The 14,712-nt window shown below is 54.2% G+C and overlaps 1 protein-coding gene across 1 annotated transcript; it reads right to left on the bottom strand.

Moving 5' to 3' along the window:
* Positions 1–8: 8 nt before the first annotated feature.
* Positions 9–11,663, bottom strand: LOC144491201 (transcriptional repressor p66-beta-like; the record flags this gene model as incomplete). Its single annotated transcript, XM_078208881.1, has 3 exons — positions 9–4,254; positions 9,765–9,948; positions 11,547–11,663. Coding segments are annotated over 3 exons (435 nt in total), but the record flags the coding sequence as incomplete, so codon positions are not given.
* Positions 11,664–14,712: the final 3,049 nt, after the last annotated feature.

Raw genomic sequence — 14,712 nt, 5'->3', positions numbered from 1 at the left:
ATTTTCACCGTGCGCTGACAGGAGGCAGCTGGAGCACCTGGGTGCCGTGTCTCGCGGGCGAGGGGGACTGTGTGGAAAAAAGGACCGTCCCCTCCCCACCCCCCCTCCCCTCCTACCTCCCCTCCCCTCCCCACCCCCCCCCCTCCCCTGTCCTCCCCAATCTTCCCCCCACAGCCTCCCCTGCAGGCCGTACCCCGTCGCTATGTATTAACACATCCCTCCCGAGTTAAAACCTCCGGGTGGGAAGGTCAAGCACGCGGATCGTCCTTGCCACCACTTCCAACCCTCCTGTCCCCACCTCAAATCCTGCGCCCACCCCCCCCCCCCAGCGCCCCCCCCTCCCCGCCTAGCCCCATGTGCCAACGTGAAAGGGGAAAATTTAACTCCAAGTTTAAGCTGAAGTTTTATTTATTAGCCACAAGGAGGCTTACATTAACACGGCATTGAAGTTACTGTGAAAATCCCCCGAGTCGCCATACTCCTGTTCGGGTTACACTGAGGGAGAATTTAGCACGGCCAATCCACCCTAACCAGCACGTCTTTCGGACTGTGGGAGGAAACCGGAGCACCCGGAGGAACCCACGCAGACACAGGGAGAACGTGCAGACTCCGCACAGACCCAAGCCGGGAATCAAACCCAAACCGTGGAGTCACTTCATCCTCACAGCCAGCTTCAGGCTGTTTGAAAGCTCACCGCTGTAGGGACAAGGGAGGGTGGGGGAAAGTGACATACGCACGCACGCACGCACACATACACACACACAGGACAGAGGCCTCCGAGCTGCCTCTCCATCCCCTGCCCCCGCTTCTCCTAATGCGGACAGAATTCGGAACACCTCTCAACAGCATAGATCAACTAGATAGTCTTTTCCCAAAGGTAGGGGAGTCTAGAGGGCATAGGTTTAAGGTGAGAGGGGAGAGATACAAAAGGGTCCAGAGGGGCAATTTTTTCACACAGAGGGTGATGAGTGTCTGGAACGAGCTGCCAGAGGCAGTAGTAGAGGCGGGTTTTGTCTTTTAAAAAGCATTTAGACAGTTACATGGGTAAGATGGGTATAGAGGGATATGGGCCAAACACGGGTAATTGGGACTAGCTTAGGGAGTTAAAAAACTGGGCAGTATGGACAAGCTGGGCCCCAAATCACGGGGGCCTCTTCCTGTTCCCAAGTTACAGCTCTGTGGGTTAGCACTGCTGTCTCACAGCGTCAGGGACCCGGGTTCGATTCCCGGCTCGGGTCACTGTCTGTGTGGAGTTTGCACATTCTCCCCGTGTCTGCGTGGGTTTCCTCCGGGTGCTCCGGTTTCCCCCACAGTTCAAAGATGTGCAGGTTAGGTGGATTGGCCGTGCTAAATTGCCCCTTAGTGTCAGGGGGACTGGCTGGGGTAAATGCATGGGGTTACGGGGATAGGGCCTGGGTGGGATTGTGGTCGGTGCAGGCTCGATGGGCCGAATGGCCTCTTTCTGCACTTTGGGATTCTATGATTTTGGGAGAAGGGGAAATGGCTTAGAAAACGCACTGAGTCATTTAAGAAATGCAATGTCGCCTCCGTGTGGCTGGAGATACAACTGCAGCAGCAGCCACACACACACAGAGACACACACACACAGACACGCACACAGAACACACAGAACACACACGCACACAGAACACACAGAACACACACGCACACAGACAGATACAGACACACACACACAGACAGGATAGAATATACACGGACAGATACACAGACACACACACACACTCACAGATGAGCAAATAAATCAGTTGGTCACAAAATGGCCACGACGTGCACACCCGCCCCCCCCCGCGTGTCTCTGGCTCTCCTGAATCCACACAGCTTCAGCCCTGCGCGTCCCTCTCACACTCCCGCCCCTCCCGCAAACAGACCCGCCGCCCGAGCCTGCCCATCGCACCCCGTGGGAATGTGCTTTGCGGCTAATATCCGCCCACCCTCCCCGCTTCCCTTTCCTCACCCTCCCCCTGTTCCTCCCTTCCTCCGGTGCTCTGCGATTGCCACTCCCTCCTCTCCGGATGGGAATGGAGCTGGGAATTCCCAAAGCAGCTCCCCCACTCTCCCCAGCCCCCGAGCGGAGGTTAATCGCTCGGGGGAGGGCGTCCTCGGTCCGGGGGCCCATTCCCTGAGCGACTCCCTTCAATGTCCAACACTTTAAGAAGCTTCCCCGGGGACAAGACTCTCCCCCGGAACACCCACCCCTCCCACACACACACACACACACACACACAGGAGTCTTCACACAGCTGTGCGAGGGTGGGGGAGAACAGGGAGAGAAGGGGAAGGGGGGGTGTGACGGGGTGTCAAAATGGAGGGCTCTTTCGAAGAGCTAGCACCAACACGATGGGTGGAGTGCCCCCCCCCCCCTCCTGCCAAGCCGGTGCTGGAGGGTTCTGGGGAGTGGGTCACACCCACACAGGCAAATAAATAAGAAGCATTCCCCTCCCCACCAAAGGGGTGGGGGAAGGGTGGGAGGGAGGGGGCTATAGACTCAAGCAACTCCTTAAGTTCCGCCGCTGAGATCCCCCGCAGGGTTCCCCCAGCATTCCCAATCCCACAGGAACACAGACGGCTGCCTCCCCCCCCCACCCCCACCTCCCGTCCACCCATTCCTTGCCTCTGGGGCCAATTTATAATCCCCCCCCCCCAAAGCCCCTTCCTCCCTCCCCGCTCTCAGCAGCTGCGCCTGTACAGGGGAAGGTCAGAATCCGTTGCTGGGTCTATCTATACGGTTACCCCGCCCCCTGCTTCCCCCTCCCTCCCTCCTTTAACAGACTCGGCTGGGGGTGGGGGGGGAAAGGGGGAATCCGGCTCCAAGTGTCCATCCCCCCCCCCATCCCTGCCCCCTCCATTCCCCCCCCCCCACCCACCCCACGAGCTGACAGACTCCCTCATCCCCGACTGACTAGCACCCTGGGGACAGAAAGAGAGGGGGGTGGTGGGGGAACCCAGGGGTAGGTGTACAATAATGGCTGGGGTGGGGGGGGGGAACTTCTTAAACGAAATGTTCCTGACCCCTCACTCCACAACCCCTCTCCCCCTCGCAGAGGGTGGTTTTGGGAAGAATCCTAACCACCATTTCCATCCCCCCCCCTCGCTTCCTGAGGCAGGGTCTCTCACACAGGAAGCCAGTCGGGCTAACGGATGACGGAGGGGGGAGGGAGGGGGGGGGCATTGTTTGGGGTGGACTCGCGCGCTGTCTGTACAGAAAAACGAATCAGGGGCGCGAGTCAGATGAGGGGTGTGCGAAGGGTGGTAGACCGGGAGAGAGAATCTGAGGGTGCACTGCCCTCTTCCGACCACTAGGTGGCTCTATAAACACAGGCGCCAGCGGCACCTAGTGGTGGCGCCTCAGTACTACAATATTCACTTTTTTGAACAGCAAACACAGAGGGGGGGACGGGGGGCGGGGCAGGGGACGACCTCAAAAAGATCAGGACCAAAGCCCCCCGACATTTCAAATTACCCCCCCACCCCGCAACAACAACACCCCATTCTCTCCCACCACCTCCCCTCCCCCCACCCGCAAAATGGCCACCGCTCGATGACTGTGGGCTCGGGAAAGAGGGGGTATGCTTCGGGTGGGGCGGGGGCAGGACTAAAAAAAATTCCCCTCACCGACCCTCGGGGAGGGGTGGGGGGGGCAGTTGGCGTCATGGCCACCGACAACTAGTCAGCCATTTTCCCAGCGCCCAATCTGTACCCGCGGAAGGGGGGGTGGGGAGGGGAGCGCTGGGGAAGACCTCACACTCGCGAGCGCTCACGCACACATTTTCCGAGGCCTCACGAGTCAGACGGGGGTTGAGCAAAGGGGGGAGGTGGGTGGGTGGGGGAGAATCTGAGGGCGTAACGCCCTCTCCCGACCACTAGGTGGCTCTACAAACACGCGCGCGCCAGCGACACCTAGTGGCGAGCTGGAGGAATCGGTCCCGTCATCCTGACGACAAAGTTAGCAACAGACACAAAGTACAATAATATTGGGGAGGTGGAGGGTGGGGAGGGAGGGGAGGGAGGGAGGGGTTGGGGGGAAATGGGCTCCCCAAAGCGACGGGTTAAGTAACTAGGCACCATACAGGCACTGCATGCGACAGGGTGGGGCGGCTCCTCACTTCTGCGTGCTGACGGATTGCGAGAGAGGCCTGGGCGGGATCATGTCCAGCAGGTACTCGCGCTGACGGTCTGCCAGGGTCGACCCCTTCTGACCTCCGACCCCAGCATTCATATAAGACATGTTGACCCCTGCAAAAGGGAAAAGAATTAAGGTCTGAGCACCAAAGTCAGGGAGGGGAGGGAGCGCGTGGGAAGGGAGGGTTGGCGCCCCAGGCAGGGGGGAGGGGGGGGGGGAATCCTGCGCCCACTGTGCTGGCCTCCAGCGTACCCACATTTTCTCCCTAAGGTGCCCGCACCCTCCCCACCCCCCCATCCCTGAGCACTATTGGCTCTGTAACCTGGATATGGTTCCCCAGCACGACCTGTCACCCTCTTGGCCAGTGCAGGCTGGGCAAACCCTGGCTGGCATTGCCCAGAGGGTGGAGTAGGTGGTTTAGACTCTCAACAGGAAGGCGAGAGGGGGCGGCGGTGGGGGGGAAGCCTTGCGTCATGCCAGCTCAGGCCAGCGTGGAGCCAGCGAGGTGAAGGAGGAACCCTTCAGGTCGACTCTCCCAATTGCCAAGGCCCATCTTCACCCTGTTACCGGGGGGAGGGAGGCCACCCGGGGAGTGGCCAGATCCCCGCTGCCCAGGGGAGAGGGACGGGCGGGCGGGGTGGGATTCTACCTGAGCAGATGTGCCTCCCGCTCACTCTTCTGCGCCTCTCAGAGACCTTGGCGTCCGATCGAGGTGTACAGAACTCTGAGGGATGGACGTTCTGTCCTTAGTAGGGGGGGGGGGTCACTAACCGGGGCGGAGGGGTGGGGCTGAACGTAGATTTACGGTAAGGGGAGATTTAGGGGGAGGACTTGAGGAGTAACGTTTTCACCCAGAGGGTGCGGGGAGTCTGGAATTCGCTGCCTGAGGGGGTGGCCGAGGCGAGAATCTCACAACAATTGAGAAGTGTTTGGATGACACTTGAAAGGCCGCAGCGATACAAGGCTGCGGAGCGAGTGCTGGAAGATGGGATTAAGAGAGATAGGGGCTTGAGGGCCGACGCAGACGCCATGGACTGCCAGAGTCGGCCCCTTCTGACCTCAGTGTTCATTATAAAGACACAATGACCCCAACAAAGGGGTCCTTTGCACTCCGACTGAATCAGGCCTCAGCATACTGGAGTCACCGCATCGCTCGCTGGTGCGCAGGCTCGAACGGCCCACTCCTGTTCCGATGGGAAGAGGGAGCGGGTGCATACGTCGCCCTTTGGCTGCGGGAGACAGTGAGCAACTCCTCTGCTCTTGTGGTAGGGGGAGTTCGCCGATGCAAAATCTACTGGGGGTGCTGTCGCGGAGGGGAGGGGGGCAAGAGGCGGAGCCTTGGGGGTTGTGGGGGTGGGGTTAAGGGTGGGAGGGTGAGGCTGGGAGGGCTGTATTGAGATGATAGTGTGTATCTTGCACTCTCGAATGCTCCCTGCCTGTGAGGTGTGGCTAACCCGGCGAACGTATGCGTCTATCGGACACGGATGTGGGGTAAATCTCAACACAGTTTGAGCTGCGCTTTCTGCCCCTCACGGAGGGACGATTCCGCTGACACCACAAAGGAATCTTTACAGGACTTGCCCACCTGGCGCTGTCAGTGAAACCTCGTAGAATAAGCCGTGACGCTAATAAGAACACCAAGCTCATTCTCAACAAGGCGCCCGGTCAGAGCGAGGGGCAGCAGGGCAGTAATTCCCCAATCCTAATCCAGATGGTGCCGAGGTAATAACGTGACAATGTACGGCCTGGGAGCCTGGCACTTACCAGCGACCATGAGGAATAGGCAGCACTGGAATTTGTACAGCACCCTCCTCAGTTCCCCAGTGTATTGTACAACCAATTTACCCAATGATGCTTTCCAGGTTCGGGCAATCTGTACCCTAGGTTATGGTTTTACCTAAATAACATATTCAGTAACCAGTTCACATTTAGCTGGGCATTGAGGGAACAAAAGGGACTTCACAAACCCATCAATAATTTCCCCAAATCCTCCCACTATGCTATCCCAAATCAAACACTCCCAGGATAGGTACAGCACAGGGTTAGATACAGAGTAAAGCTCCCTCTACACTGTCCCCCATCAAAAACTCCCAGGACAGGAACAGCACGGCGTTAGATACAGAGTAAAGCTCCCTCTACACTGTCCCCCATCAAACTCTCCCGGGACAGGTACAGCACGGGGTCAGATACAGAGTAAAGCTCCCTCTACACTGTCCCCCATCAAACACTCCCAGGACAGGTACAGCACGGGGTTAGATGCAGAGTAAAGCTCCCTCTACACTATGCCCATTAAACATTCCCAGGACAGGTACAGCACGGGGTTAGATACAGAGTAAAGCTCCCTCTACACTGTCCCCCATCAAACACACTCTGGGCAGTTACAGCATGGTGTTAGATAGAGAGTAAAGCTCTCTCTACACTGTCCCCCATCAAACACTCGCAGGACAGGGAAAGCACAGCGTTAGATACAGAGTAAAGCTCCCTCTACACTGTCCCCCATCAAACACTCCCAGGACAGGGAAAGCACAGGGTTAGATACAGAGTAAAGCTCCCTCTACACTGTCCCCCATCAAACACTCCCAGGACAGGTACAGCATGGGGGTAGATACAGAGTAAAGCTCCCTCTACACTGTCCCCCATCAAACACTCCCAGGACAGGTACAGCACAGGGTTAGATACAGAGCAAAGCTCCCTCTGCACTGTCCCCCATCAAACACTCCCAGGACAGGTACAGCACAGGGTTAGATACAGAGTAAAGCTCCCTCTACACTGTCCCCCAGGACAGGTACAGCACAGGGTCAGATACAGAGTAAAGCTCCCTCTACACTGTCCCCCAGGACAGGGACAGCACGGGGTCAGATACAGAGTAAAGCTCCCTCTACACTGTCCCCCATCAAACACTCCCAGGACAGGTACAGCACGGGGTTAGATGCAGAGTAAAGCTCCCTCTACACTATGCCCATTAAACATTCCCAGGACAGGTACAGCACGGGGTTAGATACAGAGTAAAGCTCCCTCTACACTGTCCCCCATCAAACACACTCTGGGCAGTTACAGCATGGTGTTAGATAGAGAGTAAAGCTCTCTCTACACTGTCCCCCATCAAACACTCGCAGGACAGGGAAAGCACAGCGTTAGATACAGAGTAAAGCTCCCTCTACACTGTCCCCCATCAAACACTCCCAGGACAGGGAAAGCACAGGGTTAGATACAGAGTAAAGCTCCCTCTACACTGTCCCCATCAAACACTCCCAGGACAGGTGCAGCACGGCGTTAGATACAGAGTAAAGCTCCCTCTACACTGTCCCCCATCAAACACTCCCAGGACAGGTACAGCACGGGGTTAGATGCAGAGTAAAGCTCCCTCGACACTGTCCCCATCAAACACTCCCAGGACAGGGACAGCACGGGGTCAGATACAGAGTAAAGCTCCCTCTACACTGTCCCCCAGGACAGGGACAGCACGGGGTCAGATACAGAGTAAAGCTCCCTCTACACTGTCCCCCAGGACAGGTACAGCACGGGGTCAGATACAGAGTAAAGCTCCCTCTACACTGTCCCCCAGGACAGGGACAGCACGGGGTCAGATACAGAGTAAAGCTCCCTCTACACTGTCCCCCATCAAACACTCCCAGGACAGGGAAAGCACAGGGTTAGATACAGAGTAAAGCTCCCTCTACACTGTCCCCATCAAACACTCCCAGGACAGGTACAGCATGGGGTTAGATACAGAGTAAAGCTCCCTCTACACTGTCCCCCATCAAACACTCCCAGGACAGGTACAGCACAGGGTTAGATACAGAGCAAAGCTCCCTCTGCACTGTCCCCCATCAAACACTCCCAGGACAGGTACAGCACAGGGTTAGATACAGAGTAAAGCTCCCTCTACACTGTCCCCCAGGACAGGTGCAGCACGGGGTTAGATACAGAGTAAAGCTCCCTCTACACTGTCCCCCATCAAACACTCCCAGGACAGGTACAGCATGGGGTCAGATACAGAGTAAAGCTCCCTCTACACTGTCCCCCAGGACAGGTACGGCACGGGGTCAGATACAGAGTAAAGCTCCCTGTACGCTGTCCCCATCAAACACTCCCAGGACAGGTACGGCACGGGGTCAGATACAGAGTAAAGCTCCCTCTACACTGTCCCCATCAAACACTCCCAGGACAGGTACGGCACGGGGTCAGATACAGAGTAAAGCTCCCTCGACACTGTCCCCATCAAACACTCCCAGGACAGGGACAGCACGGGGTCAGATACAGAGTAAAGCTCCCTCTACACTGTCCCCCAGGACAGGGACAGCACGGGGTTAGATACAGAGTAAAGCTCCCTCTACACTGTCCCCCAGGACAGGTACAGCACGGGGTCAGATACAGAGTAAAGCTCCCTCTACACTGTCCCCCAGGACAGGGACAGCACGGGGTCAGATACAGAGTAAAGCTCCCTCTACACTGTCCCCCAGGACAGGTACAGCACGGGGTTAGATACAGAGTAAAGCTTCCTCTATACTGTCCCCCATCAAACACTCCCAGGACAGGTACAGCACGGGGTTAGATACAGAGTAAAGCTTCCTCTATACTGTCCCCCATCAAACACTCCCAGGACAGGTACAGCACGGGGTTAGATACAGAGTAAAGCTTCCTCTATACTGTCCCCCATCAAACACTCCCAGGACAGGTACAGCACAGGGTTAGATACAGAGTAAAGCTCCCTCTACACTGTCCCCCAGGACAGGTACAGCACAGGGTTAGATACAGAGTAAAGCTCCCTCTGCACTACAGCAGGCGTTGAATGAAGTTCCCAAGACCTGATCTGATGTGAGAATGGACAGTGACGCAGCGTTCTGTGCGATGTCTGTGATGTCTGACAGTTTTCTGTCGAAGCTGGAGTTATTTCACAGGGCGGAAGGGGGGAGCTTTTCTAGAACACGGGGCTAAGTTGATAGCTGGTGAGCTCGGAGGCGGATCCTGGCCACAGTGAGATGCGCTCACGGGGAGAGCTTGGGTAACGTTTGCTCTGGCGACTGGACCTCCCTTTCCAATCATCGATCCGTCAGTTCATGCTCACATTGCCCCTGGATCCCAACCCTTCCCCCACGTAGAACAACCGCCAGCGACTGCCTTGGCGAGCGCAGTCAGAACCCTCAAACAGTGGCCGCGGAGGAATGGATTTACAGTGAAACGCGTACCCAGGGACCCCTGTCACAATCGACACGGCACACGGGCTGGGAGGGAGATCCAAAAATAGCAAGGGTGCAACGGTGTCCCTTAATGCATCGAGTGCTTTGGACGCAGAGGCCATTGTGTGACTACCACCAAGCAAAATGGCGCCTTTCTTACCCAGCATGCACCGCGGCCGAGAAAGTGCCCGATCTCGGAGATTAAAGACACGCAGGGAACCTCTCCCCCCTCGAGGATCGGGCAATTTCTCTGCCCCCCCCCCCCACCAGTGCTGGGTAAGACCCCCCCCACCCCACCGAATATATTCAAAGCTGGGCCAGACGTAGAGAGGGGTCCGGGCCGTACGCGTTTCACTGTCTCGAGAAGCGTCTGGAAGTCAAGTAAAGAAAGAGCGGGAGGAGGTTTGAGTGCCGCTGGTCGGAACGGAGGGTTTTGTGTCTACCTGAGCTGCTGAAGTACGGCCTTCGTCCTCGCATCGCCGCTCCGCTCCGCACTGCATGCTTACCTGGCATGCCGAGTAGGCCGCTGGCCACATGCAGCTGGGGGCCCTGGGCAAAGTTGGAGAGCACGCTACGGGCGGAGGTGTGCAGGCCTCGCTGGAGTGACGACTGGGACTGAGGCGGTTGCTGCAGGAAGACAAAACACATCGTTAGCTCAACAAGGTGACGGAGCACAGTGTAGAGGGAGCTTTACTCTGTATCTAACCCCGTGCTGTACCTGTCCTGGGAGTGTTTGATGGGGGACAGTGTAGAGGGAGCTTTACTCTGTATCTAACCCCGTGCTGTGCCTGTCCTGGGAGTGTTTGATGGGGGACAGTGTAGAAGGAGCTTTACTCTGTATCTAACCCCGTGCTGTGCCTGTCCTGGGAGTGTTTGATGGGGGACAGTGTAGAAGGAGCTTTACTCTGTATCTAACCCCGCGCTGTACCTGTCCTGGGAGTGTTTGATGGGGACAGTGTAGAGGGAGCTTTACTCTGTATCTAACCCCGTGCTGTACCTGTCCTGGGAGTGTTTGATGGGGACAGTGTGGAGGGAGCTTTACTCTGTATCTAACCCCGTGCTGTACCTGTCCTGGGAGTGTTTGATGGGGACAGTGCAGAGGGAGCTTTACTCTGTATCTATGGGTTGGTGATTTCATTAACAGCCTGATTCTTTGCACTCTACCTTGTCTGTTTGAGAGCAAGCTGGAGGTTCTTTTTGATCAGTTTGGGTCCCATAAGGGTCTGGGATTGGAAGAATGACCTCCCAACATGTCCAATGATATGCAGGTTAGGTGGATTGGTCATGCTAAATTGTCCCTTAGTTTCCAAAGATGTGCAGGTTAGGGGGATTGGTCATGCTAAATTGTCCCTTAGTTTCCAAAGATGTGCAGGTTAGGGGGATTGGCCATGCTAAATTGCCCCTTAGTGTCCAAAGATGTGCAGTTAGGGGGATTGGCCATGCTAAATTGTCCCTTAGTGTCCAAAGATGTGCGGGTTAGGGGGATTGGCCGTGCTAAATTGCCCCTTAGTTTCCAAAGATGTGCGGGTTAGGGGGATTGGCCATGCTAAATTGACTCTAGCGTTAGGGGGATTAACAAGGTAAATGAGGGTTATGGGGGTAGGGCCTGGGTGGGATTGTGGTCAGTGCAGACTTGATGGGCCAAATGGCCTTCTTCTGTACTGTAGGGATTCTATGACTCTATGATCTTTGGACACTAAGGGGCAATTTAGCACGGCCAGTCCACCTAACCTGCACATCTTTGAACATGTTGGGAGGTCATTCTTCCAGTGGATCAAGCACACCGACTCACTGAGTTCCTTCTGGCTGAGCGAGAGGTGGGCGTGCTACAATATTGATCAGGGAGGTACGGTGCGGTAATATCTCGGTCAGAGTGGATCTCCCGGGCAGGATTCAGTCACAAGTGGTCGGAGAGGATGTTTCTCCCGGGCTGTCTGTCCCAGGGAGGGAGCTGCGATTTAATTCTGTCCTTCCACCCGCCTAAGGAGGTCAGATGATTTCTGGGAAGTGTCCGTTCCATACCCATGTTGCATTATTCTATCCGACGCTTCCCAGGTCGGAATGTGCAACGCTCCAGCCAGGAGGTTGTGGGAAGGTGGGGGAAATGGGACTTCCCCAGTCTCCAGAGGAGCCAAACCAGGGTTGGGGGGGGGGGGGGTGTCTCTGCCTGCTGGTAGGGGAGGGGGGCTGTTCCCCCACCTCGCACCAGTGAGTGGGGCACTCACCTGTCGGAGAGGGTGATGCCTAATCACGGGTTCAGGTTTGTTCATCGGCACCCCGGCGGCAGACGTAGGGGGCGCCGAGACTGTTGCCGCTTGCTGCTGTATCCGCTGCTCGATTTCCTGCGGGAGACAGAGAGAGAGGGGCCCGGTTAGCAGCACAAAGGGCCACTCCATGAGTCAACAGCCACATCCACAGCCCAGCACCTCGCAACACCCAGGCTCGTAACGGACACAATCTAACGCAAGAACATAAGAACTAGGAGCAGGAATCGGCCATCTGGACCCTCCAGCCTGCTCCGCCATTCAATAAGATCATGGCTGATCTTTTCGTGGACTCAGCTCCACTTACCCGCCCGATCACCATAACCCTTAATTCCTTTACTGTTCAAAAATCTATCTATCCTTGCCTTAAAAACATTCAATGAGGTAGCCTCAACTGGGCAGGGAATTCCACAGATTCACAACCCTTTGTGTGAAGAAGTTCTTCCTCAACTCAGTCCTAAATCTGCTCCCCCTTATTTTGAGGCCATGCCCCCTAGTTCTAGTTTCACCCACCAGTGGAAACAACTTCCCTGCTTCTATCTTATATATTCCCTTCATAATCTTATATGTTTCTATAAGATCTCCCCTCATTCTTCTGAATTCCAATGAGTATAGCCCCAGTCTACTCAGTCTCTCCTCATAAGCTAACCCTCTCAACTCTAGAATCAACCTAATCAATCTCCTCTGCACCCCCTCCAGTGCCGGTATATCCTGTCTCAAGTAAGGAGATCAAAACTGTACACAGTTCTCCAGGTGTGGCCTCACCAGCACCTTATACAGCTGCAACATAACCTCGCTGTTTTTAAACTCCATCCCTCTAGCAACAAAGGACAAAATTCCATTTGCCTTCTTAATTACCTGCTGCACCTGCGAACCAACTCCTTGAGATTCCTGCACAAGGACACCCAGGTCCCTCTGCACAGCAGCATGCTGCAATTTTTTACCATTTAAATAAAAGTCCATTTTGCTGTTATTCCGACCAAAATGGATGACCTCACATTTACCAACATTGTACTCCATCTGCCAGGCCCTCGCCAACTCACTTAGACTATCTATATCCCTTTGCAGATTTTCAGCGTCCTCTGCACACTTTGCTCTTCCACCCATCTTAGTGTCATCTGTGAATTTTGATACATGACACTTGGTCCCCAACTCCAAATCATTTATGTAAATTGTAAACAATTGCGGTCCCAACACTGATCCCTGAGGCACACCAGTAACCACTGATCGCCAACCAGAAAAACACCCATTTACCCCCACTCTTTGCTTTCTGTTCGTTAACCAATCCTCTATCCATGCTAATACATTACCTGTAACACCGTGCACCTTTATCTTATGTAGCAGTCTTTGGTGCGGCACCGTGTCAAATGCCTTCTGGAAATCCACTTACACCACATCCACAGGTTCCCCATTGTCCACTGCGCATGTAATGTTCTCAAAGAATTCTATCAAATTAGTCAAACATGACCTTCCCTTCATGAACCCATGCTGCGTCTTACCAATGGGACAATTTATATCCAGATGTCTCGCTATTTCTTCCTTGATGATAAATTCAAGCATTTTCCCTACTACAGAAGTTAACCCAAGCGGCCTATAGTTACCTGCCTTTTGTCTACCTCCTTTTTTAAACGGTGGCGTCACATTTGCTGTTTTCCAATCTGCGGGAACCACCCCAGAGTCCAGCGAATTTTGGTAAATTACCACTAGTGCATTTGCTATTTCTCCCGCCTTCTCTTTTAGTACCCTGGGATGCATTCCATCAGGACCAGGAGACTTGTCTCCCTTTAGCCCCATTAACTTACCCAACACTACCTCTTTCGTGATAATGATAGTTTCTAGGTTCTCACCTGCCATAGCCTTCCTGTTATCAATTTTTGGCTTGTGATTTGTGTCTTCCACTGTGAAGACCGACACAAAATACCTGTTCAATGCCTCAGCCATTTTCTCATTACATCCCCCTTCTTGTCCTCTAAAGAACCAATGTTTATTTTTGCCACTCTCTTTCATTTTATATATTTGTAGAAACTTTTGCTATCTAGATAGAACAGTACAGCACAGAACAGGCCCTTTGGCCCACGATGTTGTGCTGAGCTTTATCTGAAACCAAGATCAAGCTATCCCACTCCCTATCATCCTGGTGTGCTCCAGGTGCCTATCCAATAACCGCTTAAATGTTCCTAAAAAGTGTCTGACTCCACTATCACTGCAGGCAGTCCATTCCACACCCCAACCACTCTCTGCGTAAAGAACCTACCTCTGATATCCTTCCTGTATCTCCCACCACGAACCCTATAGTTATGCCCCCTTGTAATAGCTCCATCCACCCGAGGAAATAGTCTTTGAACATTCACTCTATCTATCCCCTTCATCATTTTATAAACCTCTATTAAGTCTCCCCTCAGCCTCCTCCCCTCCAGAGAGAACAGCCCTAGCTCCCTCAACCTTTCCTCATAAGACCTACCCTCCAAACCAGGCAGCATCCTGGTAAATCTCCTCTGCACTCTTTCCAGCGCTTCCACATCCTTCTTATAGTGAGGTGACCAGAACTGCACACAATATTCCAAATGTGGTCTCACCAAGGTCCTGTACAGTTGCAGCATAACCCCACGGCTCTTAAACTCCAACCCCTTGTTAATAAAAGCTAACACACGATAGGCCTTCTTCACAGCTCTATCCACTTGAGTGGCAACCTTTAGAGATCTGTGGATATGGACCCCAAGATCTCTCTGTTCCTCCACAGTCTTCAGAACCCTACCTTTGACCCTGTAATCCACATTTAAATTAGTCCTACCAAAATGAATCACCTCACATTTATCAGGGTTAAACTCCATTTGCCATTTTTCAGCCCAGCTTTGCATCCTATCTATGTCTCTTTGCAGCCTACAACAGCCCTCCACCTCATCCACTACTCCACCCATCTTGGTGTCATCAGCAAATTTACTGATCCACCCTTCAGTTTTTACATCTGTTTTTATATTCTGAGCGAGTTTACTCTCAAAATCCATCTTACTTTTCTTTATAGCTTTTTTCGTGGCTTTCTGCTGACCTTTAAAGATTTCCCAATCCTCTCGGTTCCCACTAATCTTTGCCACTTCGTGTGCATTTTCTTTCAATTTGATACCTTCCT

Source organism: Mustelus asterias, unplaced genomic scaffold (assembly GCF_964213995.1).
Source record: "Mustelus asterias unplaced genomic scaffold, sMusAst1.hap1.1 HAP1_SCAFFOLD_4709, whole genome shotgun sequence".
Taxonomy (NCBI): domain Eukaryota; kingdom Metazoa; phylum Chordata; class Chondrichthyes; order Carcharhiniformes; family Triakidae; genus Mustelus; species Mustelus asterias.
Note: the sequence above shows the minus strand (reverse complement) of the source record. Positions and strands in the feature narration are given on the sequence as shown.